This window comes from Macaca fascicularis, chromosome 8 (assembly GCF_037993035.2).
Source record: "Macaca fascicularis isolate 582-1 chromosome 8, T2T-MFA8v1.1".
NCBI lineage: Eukaryota > Metazoa > Chordata > Mammalia > Primates > Cercopithecidae > Macaca > Macaca fascicularis.
Genome location: NC_088382.1, coordinates 77,208,718 through 77,231,687, shown reverse-complemented (window position 1 = coordinate 77,231,687; position 22,970 = coordinate 77,208,718). Strand labels below are relative to the sequence as shown.

General features: G+C 37.1%; 1 protein-coding gene across 7 annotated transcripts in view; it reads left to right on the top strand.

Annotated features, from left to right (window-relative positions):
• ARFGEF1 (ARF guanine nucleotide exchange factor 1) overlaps positions 1-22,970 on the top strand; it is a 145,445-nt gene that overhangs the window by 97,010 nt on the left and 25,465 nt on the right. For all 7 annotated transcript variants that reach the window (XM_065519316.2, XM_065519315.2, XM_005563485.5 and 4 more), the window contains 10 exons: positions 4,888-5,016; positions 6,274-6,432; positions 6,672-6,822; positions 12,393-12,483; positions 17,082-17,122; positions 17,217-17,386; positions 17,751-17,902; positions 18,040-18,212; positions 19,164-19,324; positions 20,318-20,448. In XM_065519316.2, the coding sequence (XP_065375388.1) occupies positions 4,888-5,016; positions 6,274-6,432; positions 6,672-6,822; positions 12,393-12,483; positions 17,082-17,122; positions 17,217-17,386; positions 17,751-17,902; positions 18,040-18,212; positions 19,164-19,324; positions 20,318-20,448 (1,358 nt within the window). The remainder of the gene's footprint in view (positions 1-4,887; positions 5,017-6,273; positions 6,433-6,671; positions 6,823-12,392; positions 12,484-17,081; positions 17,123-17,216; positions 17,387-17,750; positions 17,903-18,039; positions 18,213-19,163; positions 19,325-20,317; positions 20,449-22,970) is intronic.

Here is a 22,970-nt window from a genome sequence, read left to right as displayed (position 1 = left end):
GCTTTCATTTGGGAAATTACTGCTCTTTCATGTTTAAAGGATAGTTTCACCAGATATGTACTATTTTCAGGTAGAAGTTTTTTTTCCATAAGCACTTTAAATATGTCATACCACTGTACCCTGGCCTTTGTGGTTTCCACTGAATAGTCTCCTGCCAGACATATTGGAACTTTGTTGTATGTTATTTGTTTCTTTTCTCTTCTTGCTTTTAGGGTCGTTTATGTTTGACCTTTGTGAGTTTAATTATTAAAAGGCCTTGAGGTAGTTTTCTTTGGGTTACATTTGTTTGATGTTCTATAACCTTCTTGTACTGGATACTGTTATTTTTCTGTAGGTTTGGGGAGTTCTCTGTTGTTATCCCTTTGAATAAACTTTCTACCTCTATCTCTTTCTCTGCCTCTTTGAAGACCAATAACTTTTAGAATTGGCCTTTTAAAGCTATTTTCCAGATTTTATAGGTGTGCTTCATTCTTTTTTCTTTTGCCTCCTCTGACTGTATTTTTTTCAGATAGCCTGTCTTCACGCTTACGAATTCTTTATTCTGCTTGATCAGTTCTGCTATTAAGAGACTCTGATGGGGCTGGGCACTGTAGTTTATGCCTGTAATCCCAAAATTTTGGGAGGCTGAAGTGGGCAGATCGCTTGAATCCAGGAGTTTGAGACCAGTCAAGGCAACATGGCGAAGCCCCGTCACTACAAAAATTAGCCAGGTGTAGTGTGGCTTGTGCCTGTGGTTCCAGCTACTAGGAAAGCTGAGGTGGGAGGATTGCTTGAGCCTGGGAGGTGGAGGTTGCAGTGAGCTGTGATGCCACTGCACTCCAGCCTGAGTGACAGAGTGAGATCCTCAAAAAAAAAAAAAAAAAAAAAAAGATATTGCTTTTTATCTTTCCTTTTCTTTCTTTCTTTTTTTGTGAGATGGAGTCTCACTTTGTCACCCAGGCTGGAGTGCAGTGGCATGATCTCAGCTCACTGCAACCTCCACCTCCCAGGTTCAAGCAGTTCTGCCTGCCTCAGCCTCCTGAGTAGCTGGGATTACAGGCACCTGCCACCATGTCTGGCTAATTTTTGTATTTTTAGTAGACACAGGGTTTTGTCATGTTGGCCAGGCTGGTCTCAAACTCCTGATCTCAGGTGATCCGCCCACCTCGGCCTCCCAAAGTGCTGGAATTACAAGCGTGAACCACTGTGCCTGGCCCGCATTTTTCGACTGTGGAATTTTGTTTGATTCTTTTTTATTATTTTAATCCTTTAAAAAATTTATCTGATGGAATTCTGAATTTCTTCTGTGTTACCTTGAATTTATTTGAGTTTCCTCAAAGCAGCTCTTTTGAATTCTCTGTCAGAAAGGTCACATGTATCTCTTTCTCTAGGATTGGTCCCTGATATTTAGTTCATTTGGTGAGGTCATGTTTTCCTGGATGGTCTTGATACTTACAGATGTTCATTGATGTCTGGGCTTTGAGTAATTAGGTATTTATTGTAATCTTCTCAGTCTGGGCTTGTTTGTACCCATCCTTCTGGGGAAGGCTTTCCAGGTATTCAAAAGGACTTGATGATATGGTTTGGCTGTGTCCTTACCTATATCTCATCTTGGATTGTAGCTCCCATAATTCCCACGTGTCATGGGAGAGACCCAGTGGGAGGTAATTGAATCTGGGGGGCAGGTCTTTTCCCATGCTGTTCTTGTTATGGTGAATGAGTCTCATGAGAACTGATGGTTTTATAAAGAGGAGTTCTCCACACAAGCTCTCTCTTGCCTGCTGCTAAGACATGACTTTGCTCCTCCTTGCCTTCCACCATGATTGTGAGGCTTCCCAGCCACATGGAACTGAGTCCATTAAGCCTGTTTTTCTTTATAAATTACCCAGTCTTGGGTATGTCTTCATTAGCAGCTTGAGAATGGACTAATATACTTGGGTATTATGATCCATGCCATATCTGCTTTAGGGGACATCCCAAGCCCAGTAACGGTGGGTTACTTGCAGACTCTGTGGTTCTTGCAGACTCATAGAGGTATCGCCTTAGTGGTCTTCAATAACATTCAGAAGAATTCTCTGGATTACCCCCCAGGTTCCAGGTAGGTCCAGAGATACTATCTTGGAACCAGGGACATGAGTCAGAAACCTTAGGAATCTACCTGGTGTTCTATTCTACTGCAGCTGAGCTGGCACTCAAACTACAAGACACAGTCCTTCCCACTCTTCCCTCCCCTTTTCACAGGCAGAGGAGTCTTAGCCCGTGGCCATCACCACCACAGGCCCATGGGGAGTACTGCCAAGCTACTGCTGATGTTCACAAGGGCCAAGGGCTCTCTCGTGAGCTTGTCTTGAATGCTGCCAGGCTGGGACTCACCCTTCAGGGCAGTGGTCTTCCCTCTGGCCCAGGACAGGTACAGAAATGCCATCCCAGAGCCAAGGCCTGGAATAAGGTCTCCAAGAGCCCACTTGTTGCTCTACCCTTCTGTGGCCAAGCTGGTACCTAAAGTGCAAGCCAAAGTCCCCTTTACTTTGTCCTCTGCAAGAAGAAGGAGTCCCTCCCCATAGCCACCACAGCTGGGAATGCGCTGAGTCTCACCCCAGTCCCACAGTGTATTACCTGGATATCACTCTGGCTATTCAGGGCCCAGGGGCTCTTTAGTCAGCAATTGATGGATCCTCTGAGGACTAGGCCCTTCCCTTCAAGGCAGTGGGTTCCCTTCTGGCCTAGGATGTATCTAGAAATCAGAGCTAGGGCCTGGAAAAGAGGCCTCACACCTCTGCCTGGTGCCCTATCCTACTGTGGCTGAGCTGATTTTAGAGATGCAAGACAAAGTCCTCTTTATTTTTCCCTCTCCTTTCCTTAAGTATAAGGAGGGAGTCTGTTCTGGAGCTACAAGCTATGCTTCGGGGAGGGGTGATGCCAGCACTCCCTTAGCCACCCTAGCTGGTGTCTGAGTAGGTTGTGTATCCCCCATGTCCACTGCCTCCAAGCCCAGCACAGCTAGACCTTGCCTAGGAGTTGCAGTCCTTGTGGCCTAGACTGATTTTCAAGTTTATTTAGGGCCCCAGAACACTTTAGTCCATGCTGGTGTGGCTTGCTGGAACTCAGGTTCCTACTGCTAGGATGGGTGATGCCTCTCTGGCTGTGGCTCATCTGAATGCTTCCTCTGTGGGTGGACATCAGCTCAGTTCAGCTTTCTACTGTGATGGGATGGCACTGAGTTCAGTGTAAAGTCTCACAGTTGCTGCACTGTCCCTCTCCCAAGTACACAGATTTTCTCTCCGCAGCACAGGGCCGCTGATGGGAGATGGGGGAGGGATGGCATTGGTGATTTAAGACTGTCTTTCCTACCCTCTTCGGTGTCCCTTTCAGTGAAACGAAGTTAAAACCAGCTACTGTGAGTGCTCACCTGTTTCTTGGTTCTTAAGAAGGGGTGTGTGTGTGTGTGTGCGCGCGCGTGCGTGTGTGTCTGTGTGTGTGTGTAGATAGTTGTTAAATTTGGTGTTCCTGCATGGGGGATGATTGGTGGAGCTTTCTTTTTGGCCCTCTTGTTCCTGCATATTATCCATTTTTAAGAACTTTTTAATGTATTGCCAAACTGTGTTCCACAAAGGTTTGTACAGTTATGAGTGCAGTTTAACTGCTGCCTGGATATTATTTAGTTGTAATTTGATAGGAGAAATCATTGTCTTTGATTCCTAAAGGAGTTAAACATTTTTTTTTCACTGCCTTAAGAACCATTTGTATCTCTTCTTGTGTAAAATATAACACAGGTTTCCAAATAGATACACTGTTTCTCCACAAAATGTGTAAGTTATTGCTGTCATATAGTACTTTGTAGTTTAGAAGTACTGCACTTACGTTTCTCACAGCTTCTCTCTGTAGTGGCAGTTCAAATATAATAGATGAAGAAAAGTGAGGTTCAGAGAGATTAAATAAGTGGCAGAACTGAGACTAGAACCTAGGTTCTATGGCTTATGTTTCTTTGTTTAGAGATCATAAATGTTTACTTCTCAACTTTCTGAAGTTTAGAAACAAAGCTCTGGGTAATTGCTTTCCTTAGTAATGCTAAATACTTTATAGGTCTTTTAGAAATTTGGTTGTAATTTCTATAGCACACTGATAGAAACATTTTTCATCTTTATGGCTATATGGCTATATAGTTTTTCTTTATGATGACCACTTAAAAGCAGTTGAGTACTTTTACATCAGACATTTCAAAGTTATGTATTTTATTAGAATTTTCAGTGGCCAAAAAGTAGTGTCTTTTTTCCTTTATATTGTAACTTCATTCAGGATTCAAAGTTTCGATGGTAAAATTTCAATAAGTATTTGTTGTCTTCCACAGTGTATCATGAGGAAGTATTTTATTGAACTATTTTTTAAATATTGTCCAACTGAAAACCAGAAATATCACTTAGGTCTCAATGTAAAATATTTAACTATTTTTTAAAAATTAGGCTAAATGATGTTCAGGGAATGGGCTTAAAGAAAAGAGAACAATGTTGTTTGTTTCAAGTAGGAAAATGATTAACAGGATCTTACTGGAAATACAGTATGTGAAATATTGCAAGAGACAAAGCTTACAAGGAGAGGAGTTCTGAAGTCGGGTAAAACTAATATTTTTATGAAAATTGATTATTTCCATTTTTTAATTGATGTGAATAATTTATAGGTACAGTTCTTAAAATATGCCTAAGGTCCTCTATTGAATTTATTATTTTGTTCTCCCATTTATTCAAGCCCAGGCAACATTATATAGTTTTCCCCCTTTATTTAAGAAAGCTTTCTAGATAACTGCTAAGAATTTCATTTCTTTTTTTAAGAACTTATATTGTCTAAAAGCTTTGAGAAGTATTAATGTGTTATCATAAACTTTAATTAAAATACAATTTTTAATTTTTGTAGTTGGCTTGGACACCTTTTCTGGCTGCATTCAGTGTGGGTCTACAAGATTGTGATGATACTGAAGTAGCCTCTCTTTGCCTGGAAGGTATAAGATGTGCAATCAGAATTGCATGCATTTTCAGCATTCAGGTAACAGAGAATTTTGTCTTTGTAGCCAGTTTGGAACATTAATTATGCCATTACAATAGTTTAAATTACAATAATTGTTTTATGTGTGACATTAACAACTAATTTCAAGTTTATGATGGAATTTAAATGAATCTTAATGTTTAAGCTTCTGAGAGGCTGTTATGGAAGGGGTAGTTCTATACTGATCTGTCTAAAGTTTATCATTATAACTTCGGTTACAGTTTTTTGTCTTATTGAAGATTATATAAAAAGTTTTCAAGACTTTGAATTCCTATGTTAATTTGAACATCTTGTTTAAACATATAAAATATTTTATTGAATCAGTTTATATACAAGGATGTATATATTCTGTATGATTTTATAACTTAAGCCTAAGAGCAGGTTATCTTTAAGACATGTAAATATTGAATACATACTTTTCATGAAAGAAGTCCTTTCTAGTAATTTATATGCTTTGAGGAACTTTTCTTTTAAAAAAGGAAAAATGCATTCAACATTTAATTATAAATGCTAATGGCTTGCAAAAAGTATAGCGTAGCTGTGGAGAAAATGAGCAAATGTATAAATTATGTTTTTGCTCATCTACATAGTATTCAAAACAAAAGTGCTTAATGAATTTTTTTTACTGTATTAATTCATTGGTTATCACTAAAAGTCTCGATTTGACACTACCACTGGCTTTGGATTTTAGAAATGTGTCTTTTCTGCTTCATGTGTCATCTTAAAATGAATGAAAATAAAAAAAACTTTTGTGAAATTATATGTAATTCATGACAAGTAAAACTTACTGAAGTTACAAGTTACTGAACTTACGAGTTTAGGAGTGGAGGTTTAATAGGCAAAAGAGAGAGAAAGGAGGGCTGGGCACAGTGGCTCATGCCTGTAATCTCAGCACTTTGGGAGGTCGAGGCAGGCAGATCATGAGGTCAGGAGTTCGAGACCAGCCTGGCCAACACAGTGAAATCCCACCTCTACTAAAGATACAGAAAATTAGCTTGGCATGGTGGTGGCCGCCTGTAATCCCAGCTACTCGGGAGGCTGAGGCAGAAGAATCACTTGAACCTGGGAGGCGGAGGTCACAGTGAGCTGAGATCACGCCATTGCACTCCAGCCTGGGTGACAGGGCGAGACTCTGCCTCAAAAATAAATAAATAAATAAACAAACTTACTGAACAAGTAAAGAGAGTTTGTTGGTGGGGAATTAATCAATCTGCTCTTATTTACAACTGTGTAAATATACTTTTCTCTTTTTTATAGCTGGAGAGAGATGCATATGTCCAGGCACTGGCAAGATTTACCTTACTCACAGTGAGTTCCGGTATTACTGAAATGAAACAGAAGAACATTGACACAATAAAAACACTTATCACAGTGGCTCATACAGATGGAAATTATTTAGGAAATTCGTGGCATGAGGTATAAGCACTTTATTTTCAGCTTTGCAATTTGGTTTATAAGATGAGCTAATGCTAAATAGTCCATCAGTGAAATGCCTAAATGTTTGGGGAGAAAATTAGTACATTTTGAATAAGTACATTTAGCTTTTTAAAATAATCTATAATGTAGTCTGTGTTTAAATTGTAGCTGCATATATAAATCTTTTTGAAGATATTTTTAACATGGAATTTAACATTTTTTTCCTTTTTGTAATTAAGATTCTGAAGTGCATCAGTCAGTTGGAGCTGGCACAGCTTATAGGAACTGGAGTGAAACCTCGATACATTTCTGGAACAGTGCGAGGCAGAGAAGGATCTCTTACTGGAACAAAAGATCAGGCTCCTGATGAATTTGTGGGTTTAGGGCTAGGTGAGAATTTTTACAAAGTATCAAAAATTGTTTTTAACTTCCTCATTATAAGTCAATTTATTGTAGTAATGAAATATAATTAGAGGGAGAAGATAAAATGCCTTTTGTCTAACCTTATGAGAAAAAGTAAGATGACTAAGGAACTAAATCTTTTTTGCCTGGTCTGGTTTGCAACATTAAATGACCCTTAGTTTCAGGCTTCTTCCTGGTTGTTGGAGAAGAATACAGTGCGTAGGGTTTTTAAATTACCTGCTTTTAAGAATAAGCAGGTAACTTGAATGTGTGAAAGCTGGGATCAGGTAATAGTTGGGGCAGCTGGAGAAAGCATTCACATTCAGAATTGTTAAGGCAATGAGCAGGCTTAACCAGACTTTTCTGCCAGTCTGAAGCCTCTCCCAGTGGCTCTCCATGCGCTTAATATGACCAGGAACTTTCACATTTAACCCAGTAGAACAAAAAACATTAGCAAAAATGGACAGAGAAGAATGAAAAGCAATACATTTTTTAGTCATAAATGGAAGGACTTCCACCAGGGAAGAAACAGCTTATTAGACTTTGACCTTAAGTATTTCTGGGTTTGAATTCTTCTGTATTTTTTCCTTATTATATGTAAGTTACTTTAGTTCGCTGATATTCGATTTCTGCTTTTGCAAACTAAGAGTAATATCTAATCACAGAATTGTTAGGATTAAATAAGAATATATATTAATGGACTTAGCATAATGGCTGATATATTAGAAGTTTCTAGATATTCTCTCTCCATCCCTCCCCAACCCACACCTCTAACCAATCTGGACTCATTACTTAGAGCAGGAATCTTCTATCTTTTAGTGATTCCTCTGTTGCTGCTAGCAATACAAATTCTTAGAAACCCCAAAAGAATTTCAAACTTTATAAAGGATCCATAGGAAAAGAAGTAAAAACCAGGACCACATTATGGCTTCAAGTTGAACTGGGGAAAACTAATTCCCGGTGGTAATCAACTGAAGCAGCTAGCAGTGCAGTCTATCCCTCCATGGTAGCATAGATACTTCAGTATTGTAAGGTCTGGGAGGTGCAGGTGTAGACTTGATACTTTGGTGATCTAGCAGCAAGATTTAGAACTACCTGAGCACCTGCACAATGACTTACATAACTTGGAAGCCCAACTCTGTACATTAGAACTGTAATTACTCCATGCGGTAACATGAGATACAGATGAAAACTATTTTCAGGCAAGGAAGTAAATGTGCACTGATTGGTTCAGTAACTTTGAAAAGGCCTAGAGAGTGTGGGAATGCCAAAATAATGACAGGTGTTAATTGCTGGGTCTGAGTTTTGGCAAGTAGAACTACAGAATTAGGTTACACTAAAAATAAAACACCAGTGGGATATCTTCTAGAAGTTTTAGTCAAATGAGAAATAATGATACTTGCTGATAATATTTATTGGTATACTTGAAAATGAATTAAAGTTAATTCATGTACTGTGCTACTTAGGTTGCAAGGATATGAGATGAACTGTCTTCTCCCTTCAGAAAAAGGGAATTTGCAGAAAGATACACACATTGAGGCCTAGAAATGAAAAACAGTTCAGCCTTCCAGGCCACTCTCAAGACCAGTAACACTTATTTTATGCCTTATTTAGGTTTTCTCTGTTATGTACTTTTCTTTTTGGTCTGCACCATTCTCTACTCACTCCTGACTCATCACGCTCCATTTTTGAATCTACATCCTAGAAGGAGCTAGGCTGTTGACTTGGCCCCTGTTGGGCAGAGCCCTCCCGTTGGGCCATCGCGTTGGTTACCAGCCAACCCATGTGACAAATGGCTACCCTTGTCCCCCTGTGCCTCCCAAGGTCAGACAGCAGATGCTTTCTGGAGCAGAATGTTGTCATCAGAATTTAAGCTAGAAGAAGATGTGGTACAGTCAAGCCAGTTTAGTCTGCATGTACAGTGGACATATATATATGTATATAGTTTTAAACTAATCCTCTTTTTATTTTTTTGAGTCAGAGTCTCACTCTGTCGCCCAGGCTGGAGTGCGGTGGCGCGATCTCATCTCACTGCAACCTCTGCTTCCTGGGTTCAAGTGATTCTCCTGCCTTAGCCTTTTGAGTAGCTGGGATTACAGGCATGTGCCACCATGCCTGGCTAATTTTTGTATTTTTTTAAATAGAGACAGGGTTTCACCATGTTGACCAGGTTGGTCTCTAACGCCTGACCTCATGTGATCTGCCCGCCTTGGCCTCCCAAAGTGCTGGCATTACAGATGTGAGCCACTGTGCCCGGCCATATCCTCTTTTATAAATGGTATCTCTGCCAAGTATTCCATGTAACCAAGTTGATAGGGTTGAGTATATATTTATCATACTTTCTGACTGATAGTAAAAAAGTCTGTACTTTCACTTTTTGGAAATATGAAGCTTTCAGTTATTAAGAATACATAGTAGATAATTATTAAATTTGAATTATATGCATTCTTTTTTTTTTTCTATTTTTTTTAAAGACAAGATCTCACTCTGTTGTTGAGGCTGGAGTGCAGTGGCACAGTCAACTCCTGGACTCAACTTTTTTTTTTTATTAAAGTTAGTAAAGTAAAAGCTTGTCCCAGGCTTTCACTATGGTTTCTTTTTTTCCTATTTCAGTGTGTTGCCCAGGCCTGTTTGAAACTCCTGGTCTCAGGTGATCCTCCCACCTTGGCCTCCCAAAATGCTAGGATTACAGGCATGAGCCATGGCACCTGGACTGCATGTGGGTCTTTCAAGAGATATGTTAACATTTAAAAATTCAATGGCTTTGTCACATAAATGGTCAGAGAGTATTCATGACACACACTTTAAAAAATTTTATTTAACCTAAATATGCCCTCTCTATTGTAATTGCTTTTCTTTCTGCTTTCTTTTCTACATAACCATCCTTCTACGTCTAGATTGAATGAATTTTTCATCAGATGTGAAACCTTTCTTTGAGCTAACATCCCTGTTCTCTTGGGTGCTTTTGAATAAATTTGACAAAACTGAAACTCTTATTAAGAGATTTCACATATTTGTGAAATGGGTTCTATGGATTCCTAGACATTTTATGTATTCTTTGATTCCTTTAAATATTTTTTATTAATGATTTTAAATTTTTATATTTAAATATAAAGGACATTTTGACACGTGTGTGTGTGTGTGTGTGTGTATTTTTTCCCACCCCCCCCAACAGAATATATGTATTTCCTCTGTGAAAAGGATATCCTGTTGATACACAAAGGAAGTTACCTCATGATTGGCGTTGTTTTTTTCTCATAGGTTTTTCTTTCAAAATTCCTGTAACATGCTGTGCATGTCGAGTTTGCCTTGAAACTATTTCCCTACCAGCCCAATACTGTGTCACTTCAGGCTTTCATTCTTGTTCACTTGTATTATAGGAGTAGACTTTTAATTTATCTCTGATTTCAATATTTTTTCCTATTTCAGTATGTTCTCCAGATATTACCAGTGTTGTCTTTTGGAAAATAGATTAGATCATATCAGTCTTCTAAAAGATCTAATAAATCCCTGTTTTCAAAAGTAGTACATTAAACCTAAGGGTCAAGGCTCTTCACATTCTTATTTCTAGTCTGTGTTTTCAGCTTTATCTCCTACTACTGTTCTTTTCCCTTCTTCCCAGTGTCTGCCAATCCTTCATTATGGCTATACTACCAAGTATGTGAAAACGTGATGTACAGTTGTATGTTTCCACTACTTTATATAGCTGCCCCCTCTGTCTCAATTGCTTTTCTTTCTCCTTCCTTTTCTACATAGCTATCCTTCTAGGTCCAGGTTGAATTAATATTTCATCATATGTGAAGCCTTTCTATGAGCTAACACCCCGTTCTCGTCCCTATCAAAATTAGTTCTGTTTAGCAAACTTTTATTCTATGTAATTAGTTCATTTCAGCCATGAAGTAATCATTAATTGCATTGAAGTTAATTATAAACATATCTATCTCCTCTCCTCGTGTAAATTATTAACTCGAGGACAGGGGTTACATCTTTTTCACATCATTCAGTTCCTAGGATAGAATTTGAGTTCAGCAGGTTTAAATGATACCATCTGTTATGTTTGCCTTCAGAAGGGCATTTATTGAGTGGTCACTCGGGTCAGGTGTTTGTAGAGCACCTGCTTTGGACTTAATTGTGAGTAAGGTAGGAAAGTACAAAATGTATATTACTTGATTCCTAACCTTAGGAAACTTTTTATCTGGTTATGAAGGCAACATTAACACACCTGAAATAATTTGTATGAAACTGTATGAAAGTAATTCTGATTTGAGTAGTACTTAGCTAAGTAAATGCTTAATTCAAAGGCAGATGAGAACAATGGAGAGGAACTTTTCGTTGAGAACCCAAATTGAGTCTTGGTAGGTAAGTTTTAGATAGTTGAGGGATGGCACATTTTGGCTAGACAGTTGAAGGGAAGTGCTTTAAATGCTAGGCTAAAGAGTTTATATTTTACCTTGTAAGTAACAGTAAGCAAAATGAAGGAGAAGATTTAGGAAATAATCTCGCAGGGGGATGAAAGAGAGATTGAAGAGGGAAATAATGGTGGGGAAATCAGTGAGGAAATGGCTTCAGTAATCTAGGACTGAGATGATGAGGGCCAGAACTAGGTAGGAATGGAAATGAAGAGATGATATGAAAAACAGATCAGAAGAAAAATTTAGTGACTAGTTGAATATTGATAGTGGAAGAGGATACCAAAGGTGATTCTAAAATTAAGAGTTTGAAAACTGGGAATATTGTTGTTCTCTCCAACACATGGAACCAGTTTCAAGGGAAAAGATAAATGATTCTTTTCAATAAAAGAGTGTTAGAAAATACAGGTAGAATTTTCAACTAACTGGCCAGGCGCAGTGGCTCACGCCTGTAATCCTGGCATTTTGGGAGGCCGAGGCGGGCGGATCATGAGGTCAAGAGATCGAGACCATCCTGGCTAACACAGTGAAACCCCGTCTCTACTAAAAATACAAAAAATTAGCCGGGCGTGGTGGCAGATGCCTGGAGTCCCAGCTACTCGAGAGGCTGAGGCAGGAGAATGGCGTAAACCCAGGAGGCGGAGCTTGCCGTGAGCCGAGATCGCGCCACTGCACTCCAGCCTGGGCGACAGAGTGAGACTCTGCCTCAAAAAAAAAAAAAAGAGTTTTCAACTAACCTTTGTAAATAGGGGACTAGAGATTAAATGACAAGGGAAGTCTAAATACTTGGAGTTGGAATCATCCTTAGAAGGTATCACTGGAACTGGGATTAGTGCTGCATTTCTTTAAACATTAAGGGAAATTATATCTAACATCTATACTTTTGTGATATAAATTCACAGTGCCCCTACTTTGTGTGATCTTTACAAACATAGTTTGTGACTTGTAACCATGTGTTGTATACTACTTAGTAAAGTTCATTTGCACATTTGGCCTTGATAAGTGTCACTGATGCCAAAAGAATTGTTCACCTGAAACATTCTTTTATTAGGAAAATAGTTGATTTCAGAAGTATGTTTTAGAACTGTTAAGTGTATTCTTCTACTGAATTATTTTCAAACTGAAATGACTCTTTTTTATGTGTGGTAGTTGGAGGAAATGTGGACTGGAAACAGATAGCAAGTATTCAGGAATCCATTGGAGAAACCAGTTCTCAGAGTGTTGTTGTTGCTGTAGATAGGTAAGGTATTCATTTTATTCCCTTTTCAGATGATTACTATTTCAGTTCTGTAGCATTTAGGTATTTTCTTATTGGTAAAAAGAAAAAAAATTATTGCCAAAATCATTTTCCTAAAGTAATATAAGATTATATTGTGATATGCTGTGATTTAGATGATGAAGTACCTATAATTTTGCTTTTTGGATCATAGTTACAATAAGATATTAGTGGGCATTTAAGTTACAGTAGATATTAATGGGCATTAAGGAAATGGTAACCTTGATGGAAAAGAATACAAATGTTTTATTTTCTTGTAGAAAACGTACTCCCTTTATTATCCCTATTTGAAAATGTTGTGTAGTTTATTTTTCTGGGTCCACAATAAAGACTGCATTATGGATGAAATGAAAGGTTTTATTGGCAATTCTCATTATAAACTTTTGGAAGGGACTTCAGAATTTATGGTTTATACACATCACCACATATTCCCCATTTTTAGTTTGTTTTCTAAAAGAAAACCCGTAGTATGCTTTATTTACTACAGAATATTTCCAATTTTAAAATGCCTAGCATGTAGAACAATATCTCCTGTTGTTCTTTTGAAGATTAGCTTTTTCCAGATAAATGCCCCCAAAACTGAAACATTTTACAGCAATGTTTTTTCATTTTCTTCCTCCCTTTCCCTCACTTGTGATGGAAACTTTCAAAAACGTAATTTTGTACAAATCTTTCCTTGGTAGTCTGGAAACTCATGCTAATCCATTATTTCACTTTGCTTCAGATAAAACTTTTTGCTCTAGGTACAGGTAGAACTAGAACGTTCAGTTCAGTGGCCAATGACCCTGGAAGTACTCCATGGAACTTTTTCCTTGAATCCTTAATGTCCACTTGCTTTTTTTTTTTTTTTTTTTTTTTTTTTTAAGAGGAGTCATTTGCCTGTTTTTTTGTGAAGATTGAAGAAAGATTATCTCATACCTACTATATAACAAACATGAAGGCTTGCCACAGATGAGGCACTTGCAAAACGCTTTACATTTAATCCTTTCAGTAGCCTGATGAGATGCGTATTCTTGTCCTCAGTTTACAAATGAGGAAACTGAGACAGAAAAAGATTAAATAACTTGCTCATTCCCACAACTAGGCTTGTAATAAGCATGCATGCTTAACCTTTCAGCCTACATGTACTGCTGCAGAGCTATGTAACAGCCTTTCTGCTACCTGGCTAGCTTTCTTGTCAATGATTTTCTTGCCTTCAAGAAAAATCATCTTCACTGTCATTTTGAGAATCTATTCAGGCATGATTCAACATTTTACCTACTATTTCTGCTTTTATAATGTACTTTATGTGACCACATCTAGTTCTAATTTATCTTCCTATCCACTGTTTGTTACAGAGGGACATATTACTCATTTGAAATTACATGCCTCTCTGTTTTAAGAATTTATGCTATTTCAGAGGAGACTTAGCATACATTTTGTTTGTACTTTGTCATCACAATCTTGTCATTGCCAGATACTTCTACAAACATAAATCCAATGTCAAATTTTATACAAAACCTCAGTATTGCAAGTTTTTGCTTATAGTGAAAACACCAAAAGTTATATATTTGATCTCTTATAATGTTATATTATTCTTAAGTGGTATATTTCACTTTCCCATTAAATGTTTTTTGAATATCTGAGTTTATTTTCATATCGTTATGTTCAAACTTTGGTCCATTACCCAACTTAGTGAGATAATACTGGTAGTGAAGACAGTAGTGAAAATAGTGTCAGGCATCAGTCTGGAGAGTTCTGTACTTATCCAGCAAACAGTATTTTCCTATCCTTAGGCCTATTTTTCTGCATAACCTGTTGTTATAAGTACAGGAACTAAAGAAAAACAAAAATAATTTTTGTATGTTTAATTCTTTATAGCTTCTGGTTTATTAACCAACAGAAAAAAATAAGATTTTATTACAGACTTTAAGGTGATAAAATTTTCTAATTATTTACTTTTGTATTAGGAATCTTGTATTATTAGGATATAGGAGAAGAATTTTGGGCACTTCAATCTGGGAATAACTGATCTTCTAGCATTTGCTGGGATAGAATTTTTTATGCATTGTTAAATTAGACCAATTTCATAATGAATATTACTAAACTATGCAGGAGATAGACTTTGTCCATGAATAGTTTATTTTTAATAGGTAAAAAACAGTTATTTAGCATCGTAGTTTTTCTCTTTATGGTTTTTTATACATACCAGATCTAGCTATAAACTGGCTTACCTCACACTTTGGAATATTTCACCTATCAGAAAATATGTACAACTCATCCCAACTTCCTTTGCTCGTAAATACTTTTCATTTAGGCCTAAGAAATAAATGTTACCTCTAATATATTCTCTGTGAAAAAACCTTTTACAGGTAAGATAATATAGGCTGCTTGTGTATTGCATACAGTTTAAAACTTGATTTGATGCAGAATCTGCAAAAGTTTTGCCAACCTTTTTTTGTTTTTCTATCTGTATTATAATGTGATGAAGCAGTAATCTTACCAATGTTTTTTTTCTAATGCTTTTTAAAAAGCACATTATTTTTAATATTCGTAAACAAGGTTCTTGTGCTTCTGTCCTTTGCTTTTTCTATGGAAAATGTAGAAACCATTTCATAGGCTGATTTTATGAAACACAGCTCTGTTCTCTTGCCTTAATATTAAGGCTTGACTTTAAATGCCCCCACAGACTGCTGTGTTCTACCATATGGCTTATCTTTAGTGGAGCATTACTAGAAATAGAGTGACCCCCTCAGAGGCTATGGAAGTGAGTAGGAATTGGGATGCCCTTTCTCAGAATGGATGCTCCCCTGACCTTCCACCATCACACCAGTCCACAGAACCTGTCTTATTACTGATGATAGTTCTCTCTCCTGTTGCCTTTGTTCTCCGTTATTTCAACACCTTCAGAATCTATTGCTTCCCTTCTGTGTGGTTTCATCTCTGCTTTTGTTCTTTCTTTACCTCTGTACTGTTTGCCATTTGCTTTCTTCTCAGTTAAAAACTCTTTTTTTCTTTGTTTTTGTTTATGTGCCTTTTCTTCTCCTATACTATTTACTTTTCACTCTATTAGTGGGTGGCTTGTTTACAACCATTGCCTTCCATGAGAATACCTGTAGTTTGAGAAATCAGCTGACCAAATTCACATAGTCTGGCAGTTTTCATTTTTGTTTATGTGAGAGCTCTGTAGACGTTGTATATCTTTAATTTCTGGGTCCAGTCTAATCCCTGGATTAAGTGGGGCCATATTACTTTTGATTTTTCCCCCAGATTGTGTTTTCTGCCAGATTTTGGAATTATTGCTTCATTCTGCTGACAAGAACAATATAGAAAATCTTAAGACATTTCTTTAGCAGGAACTCACATTCTGAGTCATTGTGCTACCAGTTTCTAACTGTTTTTCCTGTATTGTTTTTTACTCATTGCCAGGACACATAGACAGACATGCAAGGATACTAGGGTTAAAAAATCATGATATACTCAGAACATGTAGATTGTGATAGTAGGAAAAAAGGAGAATATATTTAAAGGGTTGAATATATGTTTTGCTCAGGTAAGTGTGAGGCAGTATAGAAAAGTGGTTAATAGCATAGACTCTGTAATCACCCTGTCCTGGTTTGAATCTTGGCTTTAGCACTTAAGTTATTAAATATCTTTATCCCTCGGTTTCTGTGTTTATAAAATTGGGGGTTTAATAGTACATGCTTTGTAAGGATCAAATGCGTGAATATTGATACTACACTAGAAAAGAACCCACCTTGTGATTGGTAGCTATTACTGTTATTACTGTGACTACTGTGACCTGCTCCTGTCTTTAAAATTTTCCTTTTTATCATGCAAATCATATTTCTTGCATTCTAAGTTGGGAATGTCATCCTTCTTGAAAGTGACTTCAGACTCTTGGTTACAAACCCAGAATATGGGTTAAAAATGCAGATTTTAAAAAAGGAGGACTAATGTGTTTATGCTGAAATCGTTTATGAAACTTTGAAACAAAAAAAGAGCTCAGCAAAGAAGAATGGGCAAAGCTAGGCAATGTTAGCTTAACTTGAAATATTTGAATGCCCTAAGGAAAGTGGTTTGGCCAATTCTTAGGTAAACTGAGACTATTTACAAGGTTATATTAAATCACTTTTAGTGTAAATGAACTTTCTAATCAAATATACTTCACTGGTAAAAATGAGTCAAGTTTTTCATTTTAAGAACTTCAATGCTAGTCGACAATCAGGAAAGAATCTGTAGTATGCCAATTATTTGTTAGTTTTACAAATTAATATTTTTCTTATTCTTAGAATCTCATATCTATCTGGAGTTTGTAAATCTAATAAAATTACGGCAGTATATACTCACTCTAATAATAATATTGAATGCAAACTGGTTCATATGGAGTAGAGGTGGAAGGGAGGGAGAAGCATCCAGACTACACTTGTTACTAAACTAAATGATGAAAAATACTCATTTGAGTACCCAATTTTTTGTTCCCTTAAAACATAAAAATAGCTAGTACCCCATGCCACGTACTTTTCAATTGGAATAAGAACAGTAATTTATACATTTTTAAAATTGTGTTTTATTTTCCCTAGAATATTCACAGGATCTACAAGGCTAGATGGAAATGCTATTGGTAAGTATGGGCATTTATTCTACTTCGGAACTGACTTTGGGCTAAAATAACTTTAATGTTGAGCTAAAAAAATATAAATATATTTATGTTACAGTGGATTTTGTCCGTTGGCTCTGTGCTGTGTCTATGGATGAATTACTTTCCACGACACACCCAAGAATGTTTAGTCTACAAAAAATAGTAGAAATATCATATTACAACATGGGAAGAATAAGATTGCAGTGGTCTCGAATTTGGGAAGTTATTGGAGATCATTTTAATAAGGTATTTGAATAAGTGTGGTATTTGTTTACATTTGTAGTATGTTTTTTGTTTAGAATGTCTTTGTAATCAAATTGAGCCCTTTTCCCTTCCAAGCAGTTATTTATTACTTTTTAATATTAAATTAGAAAACCCTGTGAATGGTGTTTTTCTTTTTAGAAATTATTACTCTGGGCTTTAAGAATTTGATGTAAAATGTCTGTTTTTCTTGTTGAGAAATATTTTTAGCATATTTAATGCCTTTGTGGAAAATCTTAGGATTTACCTATCTATGCTATTCTATGCTTTTTCTAAGACAAAAAATAAAGAATTGCAGATTTTTACTGCTGATATTAATTAGCATATTTTATTTCTGTCACCATTACAGGTTGGGTGCAATCCTAATGAAGATGTAGCTATTTTTGCAGTAGACTCCTTGAGGCAGTTGTCAATGAAGTTCTTAGAGAAAGGGGAGCTTGCTAATTTCAGATTCCAGAAGGATTTCTTAAGACCTTTTGAACATATAATGAAACGGAACAGGTACTATATTTGTTGAATTGCCTAATAGTAGGAAAATCTTGTTGTTTTCCACAGCAGGGAGAAAAACAGAAGAAAGGGGGAAAAACTGATGAGTTTTATCTGTTTGCATATCTAAGCAATTATATTAATGTTTTTAGGTCTCCAACAATTCGAGATATGGTTGTACGGTGTATAGCACAGATGGTTAATTCTCAAGCTGCTAACATTCGATCTGGATGGAAGAACATATTCTCTGTATTTCATCTAGCTGCATCTGATCAAGATGAAAGCATAGTGGAACTTGCATTCCAAACAACTGGGCACATTGTCAGTGAGTATTGTCTTAGCTGTGTTCAAGTAAAAGGGAAAAAAAAGCAACCTTAATGTGTTAGGAAGATGAGTCAAGTAACAAGATTATGGCCTTTAAGTTTACCAAGTTTTGTCTACAGAACCCCAGAGTAAATAAAAATAATTAAATTACTATTATAGTTAACATTTATTGAGTATTTACCATACGGCAAATACTGTATGCACTTTTCACGTAATTTCTTTGATCTTCACAGTTAAGCATCTTTATTATCCATCCCTTTTTTCAAAATGGATTAGGAAACTCAGCCCCAGAAAGGTTAAGCAGTTTATCTAAGGTCACAGAACTAGTGATGGAGATGGTCTTGAGACCCACAGAGTATTAAAGCAAAGCCTTTATTTTTGACCAGTAAGTACATTGCACAGCCTTCTTCAAGGAGGAGTCCCATTAAGTTCAAGGGGGACTGACTGAAATACTAAGATTATAAGTTAAGCCTATATAGAAGATGACAGTGATGACCATCAACATCAAGAGTCATGGCATCATCATAGCTGTCATTTATTGCATGCTTGCTTAAGTGTTATGCTAAGCACTTCACTTACATTATTTTGTGTAGTGCTTACAGCTATCCTGTGTATATTATGATTATTTCCATTTTATATCAAGAAACCGAGATACAGAGAGGTTAAGTAATTTTGTATATTCATTCAGCCAAAGTTGAATCGGTACGTACTGTGTACCAGTCACTGTATTAGGTGCTATGTTTATAATGTAAACAAAACAGACAAGTTTTACTATTCTCACCACTCAGGGCAGTCATGTTAAGTGGGAAAGATAGTCTTGAACTTCATATCTGTTGGATGTCAGCCTTTAATAACCTTTAAGGAAGTGCATTACATCTAGATGTTGGTGTATTTTTGGTACAGCTAAGAATAATTGAAAAATTATGGTAATATGTATTTTTCTCTATTTTAGCCCTTGTATTTGAAAAACACTTTCCAGCGACCATTGATTCTTTCCAGGATGCCGTGAAGTGTTTGTCTGAATTTGCGTGCAATGCAGCTTTCCCAGACACAAGTATGGAAGCAATTCGACTTATTCGCCATTGTGCAAAATATGTGTCTGATAGACCTCAGGTATAGCGTCATTTAGTAAACAAAATTTTGCAGAGTATTCTTTCCAATTTGAAATCTTAAGTTTGTTTGGGAATTGAGGGTATATGAAGCATTTATTTTTCAGTAATTCGAAAAATAATCTGAGCAGCCTGATTCCGAGTTAGGATGGTTAGTGATTATAACTAACCATTATTGAAAGTGTTGGGTATTTTTCTGAGTGGTTTTCATTAAATTGTATTAACTTGTTTAATCTTCTAATGACTTTATGGGATAGATAGTGTTATAGCCCCATACGGATAAAGAAACTGAGGGAGGCACAGAGAAGTTTCAAAATGTGCCCATAGTTTCAGGGCTAGTAAAGTAGAGCTAGGGTTTGAGCCCCAGCCTGTGTTTGTAACCATTCCCTACAGTGCATCTTGTCTGTCTGTGCTGTGTAATACTGAAGCTGACTGACTATGGATGAGAATAGGCTTAAGCTCTGAAGTAAAAGGTGGAATTGAAAATCTAGCTGCCATATTTAACTTGCATATTTAAATCTGTCTTTGTAACTATCATAAGAGAAAGTGATGTATCGTAGATTTGGTAATAAGATTTTATTCCATACTAACATGGACCGATCAGGTGCTTGGTACGTTTCAGATATGTCAACTCATTTTACCTTTATACTTCCCCAGTGTGGTTAATGTGGCTGTGTGGTATCATAACCATTTAAGTGATAAAAATGGAAACCTGAATTAACCTGGGTAATGATGCAGAAAACTGGTGACAGTTGAAAGTGAAGCTAACTTTTGGATGCTAGTCCAGAGCTCTTTATAGGCAGTTATATTTTGCCTGCTTCAGTGGCACGTATACTAAAATTGTCGGCAGTTATAGTACCCATTTTTTATAAATTATTGTGTGTTAAATTGCTCACTGGTTATTTGTGAAGCATTTAAATTATTTTTTGAGAAGTTAATATATTAAATGTATAGGTGTTATGTTTTGCCTTTAATAACCCTACCTTTTTTCTTGAAGGCTTTCAAGGAATACACAAGCGATGATATGAACGTGGCACCTGAAGACAGGGTGTGGGTGAGAGGATGGTTCCCAATTCTCTTTGAGTTATCCTGTATCATCAATAGATGCAAATTAGATGTAAGAACCAGGTAACAATCTATATTTGTAATTAAAATTTTGAATTTATTTTGACTTTAATCACATAACTCTTCTTTATAAACACAGTCTCACAGTTAAAGACCATAAAATCAAGTGTTTTGTCAAATATATTAATTAGTAGATAGGTATATTTTAAAATATGTTCATATTATTTTAAAATGTTAACTAAAGCAAAATAAAAATGGAAATACTACGTTGTTTTTAAAATATTTGATTATAGCCTCCTTTTGATTTTAGCTTCTAAGTTAATTTGATCCTTTAAACGTTCTGTCTTTTCATATATTTGTTTCCAATAATAAATTGAAGTTAGTGGCAAAATTTATTTTATTTCCTGATGAACGATAGAAGAATTTTTAAATGCACATCCTTGGTGAGTTTTAGGTGAAGAACCATTTCTTTTTGTAACCTGATCAGTAACATAGTTTGGAATAATATAGAACTATTCAAATAGAACTCTTTCAAAAGTATATTGCCAATAAAAGATCATTATGAACATATAGTCAATCTGTAAAGGAACTATTCCGGGTATTATGTGACTGGCCAAGTGCTTAACACACTGTTCTTAGGTCACAGCTCACAGGACTCCCATAGTAGTTTTTTTTTTTTGTTTTTTTTTTGAGACGGAGTCTCGCTCTGCTGCCCAGGCTGGAGTGCAGTGACTGGATCTCAGCTCACTGCAAGCTCCGCCTCCCGGGTTCACGCCATTCTCCTGCCTCAGCCTCCCGAGTAGCTGGGACTACAGGCGCCCGCCACCTCGCCTGGCTAGTTTTTCGTATTTTTCAGTAGAGACGGGGTTTCACCGTGTTAGCCAGGATGGTCTTGATCTCCTGACCTCGCGATCCGCCCGTCTCGGCCTCCCAAAGTGCTGGGATTACAGGCTTGAGCCACCACGCCCGGCCCCATAGTAGTTTTTTACCCTGTACTTTGCCACATTGAAATGGCCAGCTTGTGTGTCCTAATATCTGTCAACCTCTAAACGCACCGTGAGTTCAATTTTATGGTAAACAAAATCTTTTAGGAATCTTCCCTTCTCATTTGGAAGAATCTTCTGTTATTTGGATGTGTAACTTTATTGAATTTTTTGAATTTCTAAAGGTAGCACAGAATGAATCTCTTCTTTTTCACCTTATGCCAGAACCACACCCATGCCCCACCAAGGTTAAATTTGACTTACATCTCAAGAAATTTTTCATTTTTATAGTATTATTTGTTACAACAGAAATTCTTATGAAATAGATAATCCAAAATAGGACTTAACCCTTAGGAATTTTAATTATGAGAGCACTATAGAAAAAGAGTTTATTTTATATTTAGACACAGTGGATTGTTTATCAGTGGGCCCGTTAGGAAATTGTTGAAATTCAAGATAGCCCCATTTCAGTTGTCCAGCTGCCTCAGTGGAGCGGCTAACATATCATGACTAGCAGGTCATGAAAACTCAGCACCCTCTCCCCTCACCCTTTATTTATTTGTAGAAGTCTGTTTGATGGAGGATCCACCTGCTTTCTTACCCTTCTGTTGCTTGGCACTGTGATACCTTATTTCTCACCATATTCCATGTTCAGATTATGGGTAGATACTAGTTGTTAAAGATGTTGTGTGTGTTCTAGTTAGTAAAGGAGAGGGAAAAGATCAGTAAACTTTGTTCAGTGATGGCCTTTGATTTTCCTACCTCATCCCAGGATATGTATGGCCTGCTATTTAGCTTCCATTTTAAAATGTGGGCCGGATGCTGTGGCTCACATCTGTAATCCCAGCACTTTGGGAGGTCAAGGTGGGAGGACTGTTTGAAACCAACCTAGGCAACATAGTGAGACCCCATCTCTTTGAACAAAAAGTTAACTAGGCATAGTAGGCATCCCTCTAGTTCCTGCTGCTCATGAGGCTGAGGCAGGATTCCCTAAGCACAGGAAGTTGGGGCTGTGGTGAGCCCTGATCACACCACTGTACTCCAGCCTAGGCAACAAGTTGAGACTCTCTGTCTTTAACAACAACAAATAGTGCAGCACTATAATTGGTATAACACTGTGTGGAAAGAACTTCTCGTGTGCATTCTTATTTGATTCTTCCAAAATTCTCCAGATTTGGGGATAAATACCGAAAATTAAAGTCCCAGATGTAGTCAGGCATCATTTAATGACAGGGATATGTTCTGTACAATGCATTACTAGGCAATTTCAACATTGTGTGAACATCATAGCATGTACTTACACAAATCTAGATGGCATAGCCTGTTGCTCCATGGGTACAACTTGCACAGCATGTTACTGTACTGTAGGCAGCTGTTAATACAGTGGCGTTTGTGTATCTAAACATATCTAAACAGGCTGGGTGCAGTGGCTCACGCCTGTAATCCCAGCATTTTGGGAGGCCAAGGTGGGCAGATCACCTGATGTCAGGAGTTCGAGACCAGCCTGGCCAACATGGTGAAACCCCACCTCTACTAAAAACATAAAAATTTGGCCAGGCATGGTGGCTCATGCCTATAATCCCAGCATTTTGGGAGGCCCAG